This window comes from Peromyscus californicus, unplaced genomic scaffold (assembly GCF_007827085.1).
Source record: "Peromyscus californicus insignis strain IS unplaced genomic scaffold, ASM782708v3 Scaffold_14__1_contigs__length_90479793_seg_2, whole genome shotgun sequence".
Taxonomy (NCBI): Eukaryota; Metazoa; Chordata; class Mammalia; order Rodentia; family Cricetidae; genus Peromyscus; species Peromyscus californicus.
The window spans coordinates 66,457,727-66,479,022 of NW_026294436.1; the positions used below are offsets into that span (position 1 = coordinate 66,457,727).

The 21,296-nt window shown below is 42.8% G+C and overlaps 1 protein-coding gene across 1 annotated transcript in view; it reads left to right on the top strand.

Moving 5' to 3' along the window:
- The window catches only part of Dnah14 (dynein axonemal heavy chain 14), a 216,412-nt gene that overhangs the window by 139,844 nt on the left and 55,272 nt on the right, over positions 1-21,296 (top strand). The window contains exons 54-61 of the mRNA XM_052736532.1: positions 4,865-5,059; positions 6,329-6,490; positions 8,309-8,500; positions 9,664-9,845; positions 12,233-12,341; positions 15,187-15,312; positions 16,462-16,556; positions 19,934-20,093. Coding sequence (XP_052592492.1) covers positions 4,865-5,059; positions 6,329-6,490; positions 8,309-8,500; positions 9,664-9,845; positions 12,233-12,341; positions 15,187-15,312; positions 16,462-16,556; positions 19,934-20,093 — 1,221 coding nt within the window. The remainder of the gene's footprint in view (positions 1-4,864; positions 5,060-6,328; positions 6,491-8,308; positions 8,501-9,663; positions 9,846-12,232; positions 12,342-15,186; positions 15,313-16,461; positions 16,557-19,933; positions 20,094-21,296) is intronic.

Here is a 21,296-nt window from a genome sequence, read left to right on the forward strand (position 1 = left end):
GGTCTAAAGGCTTATACTTAAAAAGAAGAAAACTTCAAATCAATAGCCTAGGTTTCTGCCTCAGTAAACTATAAAAAAAGATAATCAAACCCAAGGCAAGCAAAAGAAGAGAATAATAACAACGTAATAGAAAAAGGCAATAGAAAAACAATTGAGGATTTCAGTGAATCCAAATGTTGGTTCTTTGAAGGATCAAGAAAATCCCCTGAGCTAGACTGACTTGAACAAGACTCAAGTTCAAATCAATAGTCAAGGGCTGTCAATGTCACTTCTACCATTACAGAAATAGGGGCCACAGGAAATAGAAAATTAGACAGCTTCTATGAGATGGGCATTTTCCTAGACAGACACTACCTTAGGCTCTTTTCCTGTGGCTGTGATTAAAAAAAAACACCCTGACACAAGCAACTTAAGGGAGAAGGGTCTCTTTGGGCTCACAGTTCAAGGTACAGTCCGTCACAGCAGGGGCATCAAGGCAGCAGGGGCTTGAAGCAGCTGGCCACGTGACATCCATATTCAGAAGAAGGACATGATGGATGCATGCTTGCTGCTCAGTTTCCTTTCTCCACGTACGCAGTCCAGGATCCCAGTCAGGGAATAGTCCTACTCACAGTAAGATGGTTTTCCATCATAAGTTAATGTCAAGATAATTCCTCTTGAGCATGCCCAGAGGCCTGTCTCCCAGATAGTTCCAGGTCTCTCCAAGGTGAGAATGAACACTGACCATCACAGACACAAACATAAAAATTGAAGTTGAAAGCCCTAGTGGGTCCATCACAAATAAACAAATTTAATTCAGCATTCAGAAACTTCCCACAAGGAAAATCTCTTCTATTCACAATTCTTTTTTGTTTGTTGTTTTGAGGTTTGTTTGGTTGGTTGGTTGGTTGGTTGGTTGGTTTTGGTTTTTCAAGACAGGGTTTCTCTGTAACTTTGGAGCCTGTCCTAGAATTCACTCTGTAGACCAGGCTGGCCTCGAACTCACACAGATTTACCTGTCTCTGCCTCCTATGGTCCAGTTTGGACAGCATATTGTCAGCAGTCAAAGCAAGGGCAGTTTCTTGCCCAAATGGCTAGCTTTTGCCATAAAGAAAGCAAACTCCATATGGAGGTTCTTCAATGCTAATCATCCTTTTTTTGAAATAGATTGCTGCTGTCAGGAGCAGATGTGTCTCACTGTCATGAAAAGCCTTAGTTATAAACACCTTAAATGCCATATTCTGTAGGTCTTTGAAGTGTTTGAAGACCATTTATCTATCTAAATATATCTGTTTAACTTTGGAAACATAGCTAGTATGACTACAAGTTTAATTATTATAGATGACTATTAACATATATATACATATATACACATATATACATATATATACATATATATAGGTTTTTTGAGACAGGGTTTCTCCATGTGGCTTTGGAGCTTGTCCTGGATCTCACTCTGTTGACCAGGCTGGCCTTGAACTCACAGAGATCCACCTGCCTCTGTCTCCTGAGTGCTGGGATTAAAGGCGTGTGCCACCACTACCTGGCTTAACCTATATTTTTTAATTGTCATTATATTTTAAATGAGCTGCATAAACATAATACCCCAAGAAAGAGTAGAAACATATATACAGTATAACAAAATTAACTTTAAATTTATATCAATAAACCAAAATCCATACCAATGTAAAATATTTTGAGATTAACAGTTTTTGGATTAAAGTAGTTTCAATAATCTACCCTTTTATCTCATCATTTCTATATCATATCCCCCTTTTTTCTTTTAGAAAGAGATCTTTGAATTTAACTCCTTTGTCTAGCTTTTTTCCTGACTATGACCAATAACAATTTGTAACCAATCCCTCTTAAATGATAACAAACATTCATAATCCATCTTTTGGGAATGTGAGCATTGTTTTCTCTAGACTGCTTCCTATCGTCTGGGGTCACTGGCATCTTTGGGGGAACCTTGAGAAAATTAAGGATAGTGATTGATTCTTGGCTGTAGTAATCTGTGAGGCTGGATCATTAGCAGCCTTGAAGCTGTTCTGGATGTAGAACTCACAAACTAACAGAGGCATTCTGAGATGTTGGGTCACCTGGGCCATTCGTTTTCATTGGTGTTTGGTTGCCTTGTTCTGAAAATACATAAACTTTTAAAGGTATCATATATTACAAGTATGGAATATGTGGTATGTATAAGTTAGTTAAAGATGATTTTTTTGTTTTATGTTTGAGCAGGTAAAATGTATACTACATGTTTTGTAGTTTTTCTAGGTTTATTTCTTTATGTCTGTAGCCAGAATTTCAGGGGATCTTCCATGATCAAACCTGATCCATATTAATCTGTAATGAATCCATAGCCTCTCATTTCCTGTAGAAATAAAAGCATAACCTCTCTCCCAAAGCAACACACCTTTTGACTTCCATTTTGAAGTCAAGATACTATTAAAATATATGGGTTGGTTTAATCTAGCAGCTTTTATAATCAAATGTTTCTTAGCAGCTATCACTTGTCAGTAGTCAAAAAATTTAAAGACAGCACAATAACATACAGGATTCAGACTCCCCATGTGTTCTCCATCTTTGCATGGCTGTTTCCCTTTATATTACTTTATCCCTTCTTTAAAGACTTCATTATTTTTAAACTATTTTTTCCTATGACTGTCTATATCATTTCTCTTTTCTCTTTCAAGCCTATGTACATTTTTAAACACACTGTAACCTGTTTAGAGCTTTTGTTCTGTCTGGATCTGCCTTTACTATGTATCTGTAATCTTTTCTGTCTGCACAAGCAAAACTTAAACCCTCCATGAGGATTAGTTCATGGCATGCTGGTGGGGCTCGCTCTGGTGGCTCTTGCACTGACAGCTCAAACCCTCAAGCAGTGACTGGGAGACTCATTTCTGTACCACAGCTAGCATGAGAGATATGAGACTAGAAAGCCTCATTTGGCTCCATTTTGGTGTGTTTAGAACCTTTTCAAAGCTTTCTCAGGTCTGATGTTATAGATGCCAGATGTTTGGGCACCATATGCAGGTAGAGTTTCTCTGTGTCTTGGCAGCTACTCCCAGATAACCATTCAGAGACTTATTATTAATTATAAATGCTTGGTAGATACCTTAGGCTTATTACTAACTAGCTCTTGCAACTTATATTAACCCATTTTTATTAATCTATGTGCTGCCCCAAGCCTATATGGTATAATATTATTCAGAGATAAAAATAAATAAGCTGAGGCTGGAGGATGGTTGGGTCAGTAAAGTGCATGCTGACAAGCCTACAGGGTTTGAGCCCCTCCACCCATATCAAGTGCTGAACATGGTGGCATGTACTTGTAATCCCACTACAGACAGAAGAATCCTGGGAGTTTGCTGACTAGCCAGGCTATCCTAATCAGCAACTCCCAGTCTGCAGTAAAAGACCCTGTCTTAAAAAACAAGGTGGACTGCTTCTAAGGAACAACACCCAGGTGGACCTCTGGCCTGTACGTGAAAGTACCCTCACATGTACCTGTAAACTCATATGCAGCTATAAACACACACCAACACCCACCCAACTACCCCAACACACAAGCTATTAAGCTGGCAAAGGATATGGTGAATCATAAGGGCATATTACTAAGAGAACTCAGATAACTTGGAAAATGATATGCTTGCAGACTCCAATTACATTACATTATATTCAGAGAAAAAGACAGAACTGTGGAGATGGTAGGAATGTCAGTGGTTGCCAAGAGCTTGCTCAAGAGGGAAAGCTCCAACAGTTTTTTTAATGTGATGAAATTCTGTTTGATGATGCAATCATGAATGCATTATAAGATATGTCTTAGTCTGGGTTTCTGTTGCTGTGAGGAGACACCATGACCACAGCAAATCTTATAAAGAAAACATTTAATTAGGGTGGCTCACTTACAGTTTCAGCGGTTCAGTCCATTATCATCATGCCAGGGAGCATGGCAGCGTGCAGGTATATGTGGTACTGGAGTTGAGAGTCCTACATCTTGACTCAAAGGCAACAGAAAGTTGACTGATTATCACACTGAGTGAAGCTTGAGAAAAGAGACCTCAAAGCCCACCCACACAGTGACACACTTCCTCCAACAAGGCCACACCTCCTAGTAGTGCCACGCCCTTTGGGGGCCATTTTCTTTCAAACTGCCATACTATAAAACTGTCAAAACTGCAGGGCTTCACAGCTAAAGACTGAAACTTAGCATTCTTTTTGAGACAGGGTCTGACATGTCGCAGGCCAACCTTGAATACCCTGTGTAGCCTAAATTAACCTTGAGCTTATGATCCTCCTTCCTCCACCTCCCAAATGCTGGGATTACAGGAGTATACCACCTTATATGGTATGAGAGGATCAGGCCAGGGTTTGGTCCATGCCAGGCAAGCACTCTAAACATGGAGCTGCATCCTCAGCTCAGTTTTCACAAATGTGTGTGAAGTAATTTCATTATCACCAGAGAACATTCATTATTACCTAAAAGAAATTTTGTATGAATGAAGTATCAGATATTGATAATGACATACTATTGGTTTGTAAGTTGATTTGTGCTATTTTTCCAGGCTATCAGTACAGTAAAATTTCATATATTTTAAGAGGCTATGGAGATATTGAATGTAGATGATTGTCTTATAGCCTGAAATACGCTTACCATAAATATTTCTAGTATAAACAAAGAAAGAAGTACTTATTGATTGATTCCCAGAAAATACATAAGCATCACTCCCATCGTTTTTGTGGGTGTTTAATCGTTTGTGCGTGCTAGGAACGGAACTCAGGCCTTGTCCTTGTTAAATGAGTAGTATTCCCCAGTGCTAAATCCCAAACTCCAAGACTTTATGAATCAGATGTTGGGTTTGTTTGTTTATTTTCAAAGATTGGGATGGATGGATGTGGAAAAGAAACTTACGCAACCTTAGCCTGTTACGTGGCAGAGCACAAAGTACACCGAGTGCCCATAGCTCACAACTATACCATCTCAGAGTTCAAAGAAATGTTTAAGAAGGTGTTCATTCAAACAGGCCTGGAAGGGACCCCCACTGTTGTCATGATTTCCAACTTACAAGAACAAGTAAGTGCTGGACGTCTTCTTTACTTGCTAAAGTTTGACACGTGTGCCCGCCAGAAGGCTCACGTTCCTGTGTGTGAGTTTCCTCTTCTCTGTGTTCATCCAGTCGGCCCACAGGCTGTGTTTGCAATCACGCGGTCGTACTGTGTAAACAAACAGCAGAAGGATTTCCTGTCTTTGTCACTTCCATTTTAATCAGCAGATTGGAAGTGATCATGCCCTGGAGCAAAATCAGCCACTTTGTGTCAGAGCTGGTCCTGTTCTCTGAGCACAGATGTGTGTGTCATTTGTGTGTGTGTGTCATTTGTGTGCGCCTCAGCACCTTCAGGCACTGCTCTTTCTCTCCTTCATCCATCGCTACCCGGGTTTTCCTTGCAGGATTGTTTTGTTTTTGTTTTTGTTTTACATACAAGCAAAAATGTCCCCACTGTTTTGCACAAATAGTGTCCTTTTACTGTCAAAGCATAATTAGGAATATCACTGCAGGCCATGTTTACTCCTTATGGCAAAATTCAAGGGGATGTCGTACACGGCTTGTGTTCTGACAAAAATATACTTTAAAATATCATTTAAAACGCTATCCTGCTTTTTCTCCTAATTCTGGGTCTCTGGCTACCAGGATTTTTTGACTGGATGCCATGTTTGAGAATAAATGAAGTTCCGTGCCATATCTGTCATATTTTATAAGAGTCTAAATGTTCTACTTTTTCTGTGTATCCTTCCTTTCCCCAAATCTAAACACCCTGCCCCACTGATCTGCTTGAGGCTTATCAAACAGCCTTTCTTTCTGGTTTCAAAAGACGCTATTTCTGCCATGCTTGGAGCCCACCATTCTAATTCCATCAATGGTTTTGTGGAAAGCCATCTCAGGCCAAAGGCTTCAATGAACATTAGTTGGGGGAGGGAGCCGGAGCGACTTGTTTAAATTAAAATAATACCTCCACCAGGCTATCTCTAGCTTTTCTTCTGGTCAGACACAGATGTGGGTCTGCTAAGGTTTCTATAAACTTCTTGACACAAGGTCTCTGCCCGGCTCACGGCCATGCACCCCCTAACCCAGGCACTGGCATCCACTGGGTACCAAGTATATGTCTCTCTGACATATCTGAATTGATGGATGAGTAGATAAGGCTTATTTTGATGAGAATAAATTAAGATGTCAGCTTTCGTGGTAAGTAACCTCAGTTATCCTTAAATGCTGATGCTTTCTTGGTTTGTTTAAAGCAGAATGTATGATTTATTCATCCCTAATTAATGCATGTTTCACTTAAGGCATCATTTCTGGAAGATTTGAACTACATTGTCAATGGAGGAAAGATTGCTAACATGTTTGAAAATGAGGAGCTGGATTCTATTATTATGAGAATTAGAACTTTTGCTGACCAGTCTGATTTCATAGATGATAGAAAATATTTGCTCTCAGTATTCCAAAAGGTACTGTTTTGTGTCTTGACTTTATCGAATTGTGATGGTAAATTTAAAGCAGACCACATTGATAATTCTGTACATGATTTTCCACTTGTATATAATTTCTTTAGTTCATCGAATGAGTCTTTAAAAGTTAAAACAATAGGCAGCACTCTTTCCTGAGACATGTCTGCCTGGGAAGCCCAAAGACTGACAGATCTGAGGCCAAATGGCTCATTTTTTTCTAAAATGAAACAAAAGAAAAGCAATAACTGTATACAATAAAATGAAAACCTCATATCCAGATTATTTTCTACATTGAGATTCCTTCCTCGTGGTAAATAAGGGTTTCCTTTCCGTTATATTGGTATCAAGTCAGGAAAAGTAACAATCCTCTCACCTCTTTGAACGTCCCTAGAATTGAGCAGGAAATAAAATATATGTGTAAAAAAGAAAAGAAGTTGACTACAAAGGGCAAGGAAGAGGGCCGCAGCAGGGGCCTCCGAGGCACCAACTGGATGGCAGACACAGGTCTAACAGCGCACTGGGATTTTGTCTGTCAGCCTGATGAACCCAATAAGTAAATATACACTGTTTGCCTAAGGAATCATCTTTGGAAGATTTGAACTCTTATTACTGATCTGGGAAAAATATCTACCATCAGAAACTGAGGAAGCAGATTCTTCATCATATTATAATGAGGATTAGATCACTCTTGTTTTTTAACCATGACAATCTGGCATTAGGTAGCCAAGAGTGTAATGAGTGATAGCTATAATTACTCAACCCAGACCAAAATGTGTGCTGGGGAAGAGCTGCAAGGTCGCTTATTTTGGGGGTGCAGTTTTTGTATAAGGGAATTTGAAAATTAAACCTGTCTACAGATGATCAATATGTGCTACAAGAATATCTTTTTTTTTTTTTCAAATCCCAGAGATGGAATCACAGTTGATAGAGAACATGATGAGTAGATGCTTGGAAGCCATTAGAGTCTTTCTGTTTTTCAGCTTTACCATATTTACTTGGCAGAAAGTTGCTTTTTATTAATAATATTTTGGTATTACCTAGCGATGTCATAATTGAGACCTGTTGGACTCTGAGTTAGGCGTCTCTAGTTCTGTGGATTTGTTGTAAAGTGGCATGTGGAAATAGAAGGACCTGGCTCCTGGGACCAGTCCTGCCAAGATCAGAACTCAACAGAAGCAGCTGAGTTGGGTCTTAAGAGCAAAGGGGGTCCAGGCAAACTTCAACAGTGGTCCTGTATTCATATTCTCATACCAGGATATTTGATTGCACGTGGTACAACACACAAAGTGGTGTGTTGCCGAATGAAGTTTTGAATGAAATTAATATGTATCTTAATCATATAAAAAGAAACTGGCAATTAGTCTAAGATCTATGCATTATCTAATATTGCCTTACCGTAACCTGCTAACTCGAAGACCCTATTCCTGCTATGGTCTCTCTTGGCTCTCTGTCAGCTCTAAGTCTTACTTGGAGTTTCTGTGGTTGCTAAAGGCACACACCTCAGGGAAGAGTTAAACAGCAGATTCATCACTGTCTAAGTGCCCCCCACACACACACACCTCGTGAGAGCTGATGCTGGATCCACCATCTGAAGATAACAGGGCCAGTTCTCCGGGGCAGAGAGGGCTCTGGGGGGTTCCTAGTTTGCCTGGAAGAGCCCAGCTGATGGCAGACAGCACACACACAATCAGCTAGTCTCTAAGAGTCTATTCATTTAGGAAACAACTGAGACAAGTTTTAAATTGAGTTTTCAATATAGTACTGTTTCTAAAGTAGGGGATTACATTTTAACAGTGTGTATATTTCTATCAATTTCAGAGAGTATCTAAATATCTGCATATTTTTATGATCATGAGTCCTTCAGGATCTAACTTCCGCCAGAACTGTAGAGTTTACCCCTCTATGATTAGCTCCTGCACTATCGACTGGTACCAGAGGTGGCCTGATGAGGCTCTCCTTATTGTGGCCAACTCCTACCTAAGAGAAAAGCTGAACATAGAGAACAATGAGGTATGTGTCTAAAGCCGATGAAGGTCATGGCGGGGGAGTAGGCTTCTCAGAGCTAAGCTGTGTGATGCTCAATTGTACAGCTTGACTCTTCATGAGCTCCACATTCGCCGTGCCTTCTACCCACCTTTCTTAAGGCTACCCAGGTTCTACACTGCCTTGGGTACCTCTGTTATCATCCTTCTGTGACGATTCTGCAACCTTCTGAGTATTTCTTTTCAAATTTTTTCTTGACAACTGGGGCTGGCAAGATGGCTCAGTGGTTAAGAGCACAGATTTATGTAGTCTGTATGACCTGGAAATGACTGGGCAGAAATGACTGTCCCACCAGAGCATGTGTGTTCACTGAGGTGTGGCTATCACCAAGTCATGTCTCAGCCTGAATTCTCCCAATTCTAAGCACAGCGGGTGTTCTTTCTACTCTGGGCCGTTCTATTTCTGGAGCTTTGCTGGACTCAAACTGCCTAGAGTGTCATGCTGTTGGTAACCACTGTCAGAAAGACAAGGAGCTAATGTCCCAAGAGCCCTGTACGGGCTGTCTTGTGTCAACTTCATACAAGTTAGAGACATCTGAAAAGAGGGAACTCAACTGAGAAAATGCCTCCATGAGATCCAGCTGTGGGGCATTTTCTTAATTAGTGGTTGATGGAGGAGGGCCCAGCCCACTGTGGGTGGTGCCATCCCTGGGCTGGTGGTCCTGGGTTCTATAGGAAAGCAGGCTGAGCAAGCCTGAGGAGCAAGCCAGTAAGCTGCTCCCCTCCATGGCCTCTGCATCAGCTCCTGCCTCCAGGTTCCTGCCCTGCTTGAGTTCCTGTCCTGACACCCATCAATGATGGACTATGATATGGATGTGTAAATCAAATAAACATTCCCCCCGACACACTTGCTTTGGCCATGGTGGCTGATCACAGTAGTAACCCTAACTGAGACAAGCCCTGACTGTTGATGTACCAATCAGAGTAGAGGCTGCAAGAATGGATCTGGTATGTCATTGATACTCCATTGGCTTCACCATCCTTCCAGCCTTTAAAACTCTCATGATCATGGTGCCACCCAGGACCTGCCTGTACCATTCTGCATCTCAGAAATACTACAGTATTTCAAGTTACTGCCTGTTTTCCTCTATTTATATTCTCTGGTAATTCTTGAACATTGTTGTTCTTCAGAATATGATAACACAGTTTGCCTCAGTGTGTACCGAAATCCACAAAAGTATGAAAGATTTGAGCACAAAATACTTTGAAGATACTGGAAGACACTATTATATCACTCCCAGTAGCTACTTGAAGTTTCTGGAGGTGTTTGCCCACATTATGAGGATGAGACAGGAAGAGATGAAGATAAAAAGGTAAAGCGTTAAGTAAAACACAAATGTGTGTTTTTACATAAGTGCTTTTATTTACAAAACATAGACACATACAAAATAATGAATTTGAATATTCCTTTCTCATGGAGGCCTTGGGGCCAACACTGTGGTGGCTCATAAGGACTGTCCACACCTCCCCTGCATGTGTCCAGAGGCCACCCCATCACAGTAAAACTGATAGATCTGCAGTGAGAAATCAGCTCTTGTTAGAGTCAATCTATCACCTGCGTGGACAGTGGGAGGAAGTGTGGACCGTGTCTACACAGTCGGTGGCTGGAGCTGCCATTCCTCATGACTTTGGGGATAATGCCAAGAGGAATGGCCCAATGACTGCCGCACAGATGACTGGGACCACGTGTCACACTGCCACAAAGCTCGTGGTGGCTGCTGTGGCTGAGACTGTGGGGAGAAAGAACAAGGAAAGAAGCCTCAGACTTAATTAGATCTCTGTTGTTGTTGTTGTTGTTGTTGTTGTTGTTGTTGTTGTTGTTGTTAGGATATCTTTTACATGTTCTTTGACGATGTCATACATACATATAATTCGTCTTGGTCCTGCCCACCCCCACCTCCTCCCTTCCCCACCCCCACCTCCCTCATCATGTCCTCCCACTGTGCTTTCATGCTGTCTTCCTTTTCTGTTGTTTTTAAATAACCCACTGAGTCCAGTTAGTACTGCTTGCTGGGACAGTGACTGATCTTGCTGACGTTAGCTTGTGCCGGTGACCATAGGTGTGGTGGATCCTAAGTGCCACGGCCATGTCCTGCTCAGAAGACAGCCTTTCTCAACACTTCCCCCACCCTCCTGCTCTCACATACTTCTCACCCTCTCCTTAACTCTTTTTATGGCACTAGGGGTGGAACCCATGCTCGGCAAGTACTCTGCTACTCACTCACCCCCACAGCCCTCATATATAACCAGAACCCAGGAGACACTGAGAATCTGCCTTATGACAACCTTCTAGGAAGACAGTAAATGGATAGGAATCAGCCTTGTATCATCTGTTCACAAATATTTCAAATTCTCGCATGCTGGGGGAATCGCGGGAGTTTGCTGAGAGTCAGAACCATTGTAGTCAAGCCTTAACTAGATGGCCTTCAGGCACCATAGGACAAACACTCCAATATGGGTCTGTCGCAGGCCTATGATATGTCCAACTAAGAAGTCTTTAAAAAGAAAAGCCACCTCATCAGGTCCCTTTGGACAGATTCTATTCAGGCTGTTTTACAGAACATTGAGTGAGACTAGCTATAGTGATGATGCCCATTTAGAAGCTAAACCACAGTCAGAATCCCTGTCTGGAGCCGAGCCATGTCACTCATCCAGGTGTTTCAAGACGTACTGGCAGTTGTACATACTCTGCCCCAGCTGGCCAGCAGGAAGTACGGGGACGTGTGATGCTTCATCACCACTCACACCCAAGGGTTTAGTCTGTGTGTGATGAGCACATCCAAGCCTGGGTTTACGTAAGAAGTAAGGGTAGAACAGACCATATTTTGCTAATGTGGGTTCAGGGTCAAATTTCCTTTGAGTTTCTGTTAACAACATCAGGTGGGTATGCACAACTCTGTATCAGTTAAACGTAGAGCAGTTGGGACAGTGAGAACCCAGGCTAAAGAAAGCACACGGTGTTCAGAAATGAATCTGGCTCTCCTGCTCACCTTCCAGAGGTTTCTGTTAGACTAAGATTTCTGGGGTTCAGCAGTTTAATTGAGGCGAGGACAGCCCAGGTAAAGTGCCCAGCTTCTCTCCAGAAGAGAGTCAAGAGAGATTAATAGACCTTCCACTCCTACGTCTAAGAGCTGTGGTATTACCTCTCCCTCTGAAAGACTGCTGCCGTCCACTCACGGCCATGTAACTGGTGTGACTAAGCCCTGTCACAAACACCTTATGCCAAAGTGAGTCCATGTTCTTCTTACTGTAACATGTCCTTTAACAAGTTGAGGAAGTTTCTCCTGACGCCTCGTTTTGTTATTTTTGTCGTGAATTCTGTCAAGTGTTTCTATGCATTTTCAGTTGAGCAGGTCTGACTGTCCTACTTTAGACTACTTGTATAGGGTGGGTTGTATGTCAATTGACTGTCAAATCCTGAATCAGTCTTGAATCCTTAAAATATAAACCCTGCTTGGTCATGGTGGGAGTTCTTTATAGGCTGTTGATTTTTATTTGCTGCTCTCTGGTTGTACGTTTTTCCCTCTTTATATAGGTTGAGCATCCCTAATCTGGCATCTAACACTTGGAATGCTGGCATAGGGAGCTTCAAAAGCTTGAGATTGTGGAGATTTCTGATTAAGGTTGCTCAGCCAGAACTTTCTAAAAGTCTGAAACACCCCCTTAAGCATTTCAGCCTGTGCTTATTATTTCCCCCCAGGGATCGTTTCTACATGGGGCTCTCCAAGATTCTGGAAGCAACTGTATTAGTAACAGACATGCAGGAAGAGCTTTTGGTCATTGGCCCCCAAATAGAACAAAAAGCAAAGGTATTTTTAGTCTTAAGTCTCTCCTAAATGTTTTATAGTCAGATCCAGAACAGTGTTTGAAAGCAAAGGGTCTGCTACCTGACAAAGATGAACTGAAATTTCAGCTTTGCCAGGATATATAGCAACTTTGAATAAATTACATTTTAACCATTAAATATGATCTATGATTTAATTAAAATTACTATGGCTGTGATAAAATACCATGACTAAAAGCAACTTGGGGAGGGAAGGATTTATTCATCATATGCTTCCACATCATGGTCCGTCAACAAAGGAAGTCGGGGCAGGAGCCTGGAGGCAGGAGCCTGGAGTCAGGAGCTGAAGCAGAGGCCATGGAGGAGTGCTGCTGACTGGCTGGCTCCTCATGGCTTGCTCAGTCCTTATACTCTTGTATAATATTAGGGGGACCAGCCTTAATATTATACATCCCAGGGGCCCAGGAGAGAGAACGACTAACGGCGAGGACTATTTTCAGGAAATAGAATCTCAGCACACCGAGCTCTATAGTCCACTTGCTTTAATTCCTTTATACCCAGCTTCAGTTCTGTTCTCATGTCTAGCTCCTTTCTTGCCTGATTTCTCTCTATATTTATCTACTGCTCCCTCTAAGTTCTATCTTAATTCTCTTGTCTTAATTCTGCCTCATCTAGGTCCTTTTCATCTTGTTCTTACCCAGCTAGTACTTCCCCATCTGACTCTTCCTCATCTTCCATCTCATTCCTCTAGTACTCTCCTCTAGCCCTACAATCTAGTTCTTCCCCATCTCAGTTTGTTCCTCTCAAGTTCTTACCCGTCTAGTTCTTCCATTCTCTTTTCTCTTCTCCGTCTCTCTGTGCCCTGGAAGTCCTGGTATACATACACTTACAAGCAGTATTCCCTAGCAGTGCAAAACCAGGCTTCCAGGGTCAAACGGAGGGGTGATAAGAATCACATAGGGAGCCAATAACCGTTAATTATCATTTGCAACCCCAAAGGAAGTGACCAATGGGGAAATGAATTAACTAAAGGCTAAAGTCAGGTAATATCTAGGAAGAGGGACCTTATGTGCTCAACTATTAAACTCTTAAACGTGATTAGTAGAAAATGTTAAGAATCTATAAATTGCTAGGTCAATGGGAGAAAATAAAACTGTCTTCTTTTTTCCTGTGGCTCCTATCTGTCCAAGCTATCTGCCGTTTTTCTGCAGGGTGGGGGAAAGTGTGCTCAGTCGCTAGGCAACCTGTGTACACCAGATGCCTCTGGTGATAGTTAAAGGGAGATCTGGAACTACAGGTAAGGTTTGGGAAAAGAGGAAGTTAAGCTTAATTGGCACATCCGCCAGACCTTCTCAAATGGGTAGCCTGGATGCTTAAGTCTGTTCTTAAGAGAGTACAGAGGTATCTCTGATAAGGTGCTTTCCTCCAACTGGGGATAGACCTGGCCGGATGCTGCCAATGATGATAATTACAGGGAGGCTTGAACTGGGGTTCTGGCTGAGCATAGCTGTCAGTGCAGAAGGTTATCTAAATATTCCTATAAGTGGTTAGGTAAGGAGTTAGCAGTCTGTAAAGTTAGTAAGGCTGTAAGAAAGGAGGGTCTGAGCTGAATTGTGTAAAGCTATTACTTAACGTCCACCTGACCTAGGTGGTGTCTCCTTGTGGAATTTACCTTAAATCAGGAGACTTGCATATGGACTGTTATTACTGCTAGTCCTTGAAAGTGGCCAAGGGAGATACCTGATTCCGGAGAAAGCCTTTCCTGAGGCTGTTCTCCAAATACCTTGAATGTGTATGTCCAGAGAGTGATCAGTCCACACTGTTAGCCCTTCTTAGGGAAAAGTCAATTGGGAAAACTATGAAGGCACACATGATTTTCATAACAGAAGACAGCTGATACATAACAAGCCAAGTAACACCAAAAACTCCTTGGGATTTGGCTTCCTCTGGAGGAATTCCCTGATTCCTCCAGGTACTGACTTTGGCATAACCAACTGAGTTCTTATGATATATTCCTGCGGCCTGCAGCATTATACAACCAAAGACCACATACCCATGGGTGCACTGCTCACGGTGGGCTGGACCCTCCTACATCAATCATCAATCAGGCCAGTCCTATGGAAGCATTTTCTCCATTAATATTTGTTCTTCCCAGATGACTCTAGCTCCGATCAGACTGACATATAAACTAAGCAGCACCATAACTAATTATAAACAAATTGCTTTAAAAAGAGTCCCTAGGTAATTAGTTAAATCCCTCAGACATCTGCTATGGTAATTTGCAGCCTGTCAATTATTTTAAAAGCTGTTGCTTATAGTGTGTGTGTGTGTGTGCGCATGTGTGTGTAGATTAAAACTAAGGCCTGACACTAAGCAAGCTCTCTACCACTGTGTTACTCACCCCCCAACTCTTACCATCTTTTTGTATATATATATTCCCTTTCTGGGATTCCAGTTACACCTATGTGAGACCCTTTTTATAAAGTTATTTTTATCTCTATGGGTGAACTGCCTGCCTGTATGTATATATGCATGTATGACTAGTGCCTGTGGAGGTCAGAAGGGGGTATCAGATTCCCTCGAATTGCAGTTACAGATGGTTGTGAGCTGCCGTGTAGGTGCTGGGAATTGAACCTAGGTCCTCTGGAAGTGCAGCCAGTGCTCTTAACCACTAAGCCACTTCTCTAGCCCCTTGTCATCTTTCTTGATGTATATGAAATCATCTTTACGGTAGCCATCCTAATTATTCTGTTACATAAATTTCAGGCTAATTTCTATAAGTGATATAGTTATTAAATAAGCTATTTTAGTTTCTGCTCTAAAGAAATCATGTCAAAGTTTATTCTAAGAAAAACTGTTTGATTCATCAGGAAAAAGAACTCCTGCTAGAAAAGCTACGAAAAGATTCACATATAGTTGAAAAAGTTCAGATACTTGTGAAACAGGATGAGGAAATTGTGGCCGAAGAAGTGAGAATTGTGGAAGACTATGCTCAGGTGAGGTGGAGTTCAGTGAGTCCAAGCTCTGAACCTCTACATGGAAAGGAAGTGGCCCAAGTATGGACAGCAAATATGTACTGAGCCCCCGCTCCACACAGGAGGCCGGTAAGGGAAAGCAGGGGGCACAGCAGCGACCAGTCCCTGCCCCAGGAAGCTCTACAGGCTGCATTGGAACTCACATGAGCCATGCTCCAGGAGCAGCATCCGCAGAGAGCCAAGCAGCTCTGGAGGATGACTGTTGGTCAGCCCTCTTCCGCTGTCGCCTTTGGAACCCCTCTATTCCCTTGGGTCGCTCACAATCCCAATTCCAGCAAGAGTCGGGGGAGTTCAGATGCAGCTTGCTTAGCTCTAGTCTCGTTACGAGCCAATCCTTCTCAAAGAAGCAACCACATGAATAGAAATACATTGATTTTCCAGTCATACCCACTGCAGTCACTGACTCATCTCCCAAAGCGTCAGTCAGTCCTAGGACAAGGCTTATGATGAACCACAGTGAATATCAACATAGATTTCAAGTTGTTCTCTGGGTAACTTCAAAATGTTTCCTTTTTTTAGGGTATGGTCTCACTATGTAAGCCCAGCTGTCTTAGAACTTGGGATATAGAACAAGCTGGTCTTGACCTCACAGAGATCCACCTGCCTCTGCCTCTCATAAAGTCATGCATCCCCACACCTGGCTTGGCTGGCTTGTTATCAGAATTGATTCATTGTTTTTGTTGTTGCTGTTTAATGAGACGGCCTCATTGTGTAGCCCTGGCTAGCCTGGAACTCGCTCTGTAGACCAGGCTGACCTCAAACTCACAGAGATCTGCCTGCCTCTGCCTCCTGAGTGCTGGGACTATAGGTGTGAGTCACCATGCCCAGTTCTTGGTCAGCACCGCCAGTCTCCCTGTGACAGAGCCCCTCCTCAAACGGCATCAGGCCAAAGCCACCCAGTGTTTCTGCTTCCCATGTATGCTTTCTCATCAGGGATCGGATAACACGTTACATTTCGTGTATAAAACATTGCTCATGACAAAAGCGTGTGTGCACATGTCTAATTCATACTATAAAAATGTCAAACCACATTTTCCATCACCATTTCAAGAACTTTAAATATGAAACTGTATTTGTTCATATATAATGAGGACTGTGTGTTCATTGCAGAAAACTACCAATGAGCTGAAAAGTGTGCTGCCTGCTTTGGACAAGGCCATTGTGGGTCTAAATGCCCTAGATAAAAGTGATATTTCTGAATTACGGTGAGTAATTGTCTCTTGAGAGTTAAAAAAAAAATAGAACAAAAACGTGTGGTGAAATTCAGCATTCCAATTTTATATTAACTAATTTGTGTCCATTCGGTTACTGTAAATTTCTCATTATGTGTGGTATGTATTTTATGGATGCTTAAGAACAGAAGCCATTTATTATAAACTAAATCTCCATCTCTGGCATGCAGAACTTTAGATCCTAGAACAGGTAGAGCATTATCTTAACTGCAATTAGAACGTAGTGTTGATGCACCAGCATCCACTGCAGGGTGAACCTGCAGAGGAACACAGCAGACTGCCGTGCCGACACACACCTCAAGGAGGCGCTGTGGGAGCACGTCTCCCTGGTGTGTCTTCTCCAAACAGTGTCCTGGGCGTGTGAAGAAAGGGACTGGAGAGAAGTATCCGAGAAAGCCCTGGAAGAAATGAACTATGATGGGGTGCAAAGATTTGAGTCTTTCGATCCGGATTTTAATCTTTGCGTGGGATTTTTTTTTTCCTTTAAGATAGGGTTTTCCTGTGTAGCCCTGGCTATCCTGGTGGAACTCACTCTGTAGACCAGACTGGCCTTGAACTCACAGAGATCCACCTGACTCTGCCTCCCAAGTGCTGGGATTAAAGGCGTGCGCCACCCATGCCCAGCCTGCATGGGATATTTCTAACTTGAGGCTTCCAACTCAACAAGGGAAATCTCTAAATAGCCTATCTCCAAACACAGCAAGTATCGTTGTTCTTAGAAAATAGTGTTTTAAGGGGTTAGAGATATGGATCAGTGGTTAAAAGCACTGGCTGCTCTTCCAGAGGACCCAGGTTCGATTCCCAGTATCCACATGGAGGCTCATAACTTGAAGAAACCTAACTTAACATCAGTGCAGCCATGACAGGCTGCAGACGAACAATACTGGGACTAGGCCTCACCATTCCAATAACTCCTGGTGGTCTCATGACATAGGTATAAAAAACTATCTGTAACTCCAGTTCCAGGGGATCTGACTCCACCTTTTGGTTTCCATGGGCACCAGAGACTCATATGATACACAAATATATATGCAGGCAAAACATCCACATACATAAAACAAATGTTTTTTAAAAACTTGAAGACAGTAGTGTTTTAACAAAGGATATGGGACTGTAGGGAAAACCTACCATCACCTTCACCTGTACGTACATGTGCCCAAATGACAGGCATGCACTGCGGTGCTCAGCTTCTTACATGGGTGTTGGGAATCTGAACTCAGGCTCACACAGCAAGCGCTTTATCAACTGAGCCATCTGTCTCCCTGGCCCCAACCTCGTCACGTGTATAACACATCATTAACTCTTAGTGTTTCAGAACAGCGGACTAGAGCATCTCACAGTCTCGTATTAATCATAATTAATTAATGAAGACCAAGCGTACAGAGGACAGGAGGCAATGGAATTCTCAACATCCTCACCCACAAGCTTTCACTCTTAGTCATTTGCTTATTCATTCAGCAAACCCGTTGAGTGCGTATCATGTGACAGGCCTGCCCGAGGCACTGAGGTCACAGCAGCCAACAGAGGGAAGAAGCCCCTCTGATGAGATGCTTCACGGCAGAGGACAGAGTGCTGTCTGGCAAAAGGATGGGCAGCTGTGTCGTGCAACTGGACAAAGGAGTAGGAAGCACAAACCCCTTCGAAGTGTGCTCAGTGGCTTTCAGGGACTACCATGGACCAAGGTGGCTGGAGCTGTGAGGGGATGGGGGTCAGGAGAAGGGGATGGAGTCAGAAGGGGCTTTCAGAGTGTGACTAGAGGCCAGGCCTTCCCCAGCATAGCTCCCCATACAACTTGTACCTGTGGCTTCCTTCCAGAAGGTCCTATTCACTAAACTTTTGTTCTGGAAGATAATACTGACAGAATAGCTCAAATACCCACTAATCCTTTTATTATTAATTTTAAATATGTATCTGCTGAGGGGGCAGGATAGGCGCACCTGAGGGCAGGTTCCCATGGAGACCACAGCATCAGATCCTGTGAAGTTGCAGGCATTTGGGAGGCACCCAGTGTGGGTTCTGGGAACCAAACCTAGGTCCTCTGCAAGTACAACATATGCTCTTAACCACCAAGCCATCTCTTAGCTCCCCACAGTCACAGACATCCTGTTTCCTGTAGCATCACGGAAGCAGTGTGAAGTATATGGCTGGACTCCTGCCACCTCCTCACTCACTGCACAGACTACACGTGAGCTTCCCTCTGTGCAGCTGGGATGGCAGATGGCGTCCAAGTGAGCTAACACAGAACAGCCTCACTGAAGGTCCCAGCTCAGCAAAGATCACTCTTGCTCCGGGAAGTCCCTCTCCTCTGCCTTGGAACTGCAAGCGCTGTGTGGACCAGCAATCCTTTCGTTCTTTCCCTAGACTGTATTGTTTGCAAAGAGTCTCCCTTTTAATGTCACTTTTGTAGCCAGAAACTGCTGGGGACGCAACAAAAAGTGGTTTACAATGTTCCAGTAATGATCCTTTGATCCTAACCTTAGAGTCAGATCCCAATATATCCCTCTGCCCCTAAGCTGTTCTAGCAGTAACCTTAGTACTGGGATGAGGGTAAAGAGAAGCCACAAGATATGCATAGGGATCATCAGGTACAGTCCTTAAATCTCATGGGCTGACTTGCACTGTACACATGTGCATGTACACACAATGTCTCTGTGGCATGGTCATCAGAAGGCCAACTAGAGTGACACAGGAAGGTTCCTAATTTAAAATGTCTGTGGTGGGTACTTTTATAACAAAGAATTAGTCTCTAACTCAGATGGTTTTTCAGATTTAAATTTTATGCATTTAATCTTCCTAAAGCAATGATATCCGTGTACTAAAGACATTCAATTTTTTTTAAGTGACCAAATAATAAAATGCCTCTATGTTGACTGGTACTCCTTATCAGAATGCTTGTTAAAAATATGTATGCATGCATGGTGTCTCTTGTATGGGAAAGCTGGACTTAGCTCGCGCTCTCTCTCTCTCTCTCTCTCTCTCTCTCTCTCTCTCTCTCTCTCTCTCTCTCTCTCTCTCTCTCTCTCTCTCTGTGTGTGTGTGTGTGTGTGTGTGTGTGTGTGTGTGTGTGTAAAATACATAAAGCATGAAAGCAGAAGGGGGATATTTAGAGAAAGGAGGGGAGCCAATGGAAGGGGAAAGAGAGAACACAAAAGGGTATTGGGAGAGAGTAAGAGTGAAATGCAAACCACACATAGGAAAATTTCATAATGAAACCCATTCTTTTGTAGGCTACCTTAATCGTTTCATACAGGTAAAGTCTAAAAGTCTGTGTATGTAATCTTCTGGGGTTGCTTACAGGGAGACTATGATTTTCCTCATGAAGCTGATTAGCTACTGAACCTGTCTTACAGAGTGTATGCCCGCCCCCCCTTCCTCGTCCTGACGGTCATGAATGCCGTGTGTATCCTCCTACAGAGGAAGCCCAACTGGGCAACAGCTAAGCTGCTACTTTCTGAAACCAGCTTCCTAAAGAAACTGATTAACCTGGACAAGGACAGCATCCCTGACAAGGTAAACACTGACAGCTAGTGAGCACCTGCTGGATGCGCTCCATATTTACAGTCTGCAGACTTGAGCGGAAGTGCTAAAACTGGTTCTAAATTACAAGTGAAATTAAAAATAGATTAAGAATGAAATGTGTTACAGGTGGAAGACAGTAGCAAGAGCTGAAAGAAAGAGAGGGCTGGGTGACGGTGCTCATCATCAAGCCTGGCAGGATGAGTTTGATCCCCAGAATCCACATAATAGAAGAGAACTGACTCCCACAAGTTATCCACAGACAGACCTCCTCATGTGGGCCCTGGTACATGTGTGTACACACACACACACACACACACACGCACGAACTAAATAGATACTAAAAGGAGAAGAGGAGAGCATGGTTTTCTCATGAAAGTGTTCTTCTACAGTCCTCATATTAAACAGGGACGACATTAAGCAGCCAATCACACTTAACCAGCAAGTTATGGTAGTCTGCGCCACTGGGAAGCACAGAGTTCCAAGGAACAAGGAAGACGAAGTTTGGGCAGCTTGTCTGTCAGTGGTGATACTCATTCATGAATTAATGTAACAACTCACTCTCTAACGAATAATTGACAAAGACGATCCCCTGTGGTTTTCTTTAAATACATCTAAAAAGAATCACTCTTATAAAAAAAATAAAGATAATTAAAAGCCTAACAGCATTCAAAATAATCAGGATGTATTAATAGCAGCAGGTCAGGAGTGAGCCACATGCATCTGAATTATTCAGGAAAGTGGTGCTGTTCCCAGGCAAGAGAGATGCCTGGCCAGAAAGTAGGAGGGAATCTGAGTCTAAGAAAGACTCTCTACCATTTATGGCTTATAAAGGAAGATAAGAAATTCTATATATATTTTTTTTTTGGTTTTTTGAGACAGGGTTTCTCTGTGTAGTTTTGGTGCCTGTCCTGGATCTCACTCTGTAGACCAGGCTGGCCTTGAACTCACAGAGATCCACCTGGCTGTGCCTCCTGAGTGCTGGGATTAAAAGTGTGTGCCACCACCTCCCGGCTAAATTCTGTATATTTAACTATAAATTAGATGGTACCACTAAGCCAATAGGCCACTTGGGGCTTGGACGTCATCCCCTCACAGTAAAGTGAACAAGGGATTGAGACCTCCTTGCACACTAAATTTTCCCAAGTTGAAGTTCCTTTCAATATGGGCAAAGTCACTGCAACAGTGTGGCAGGTG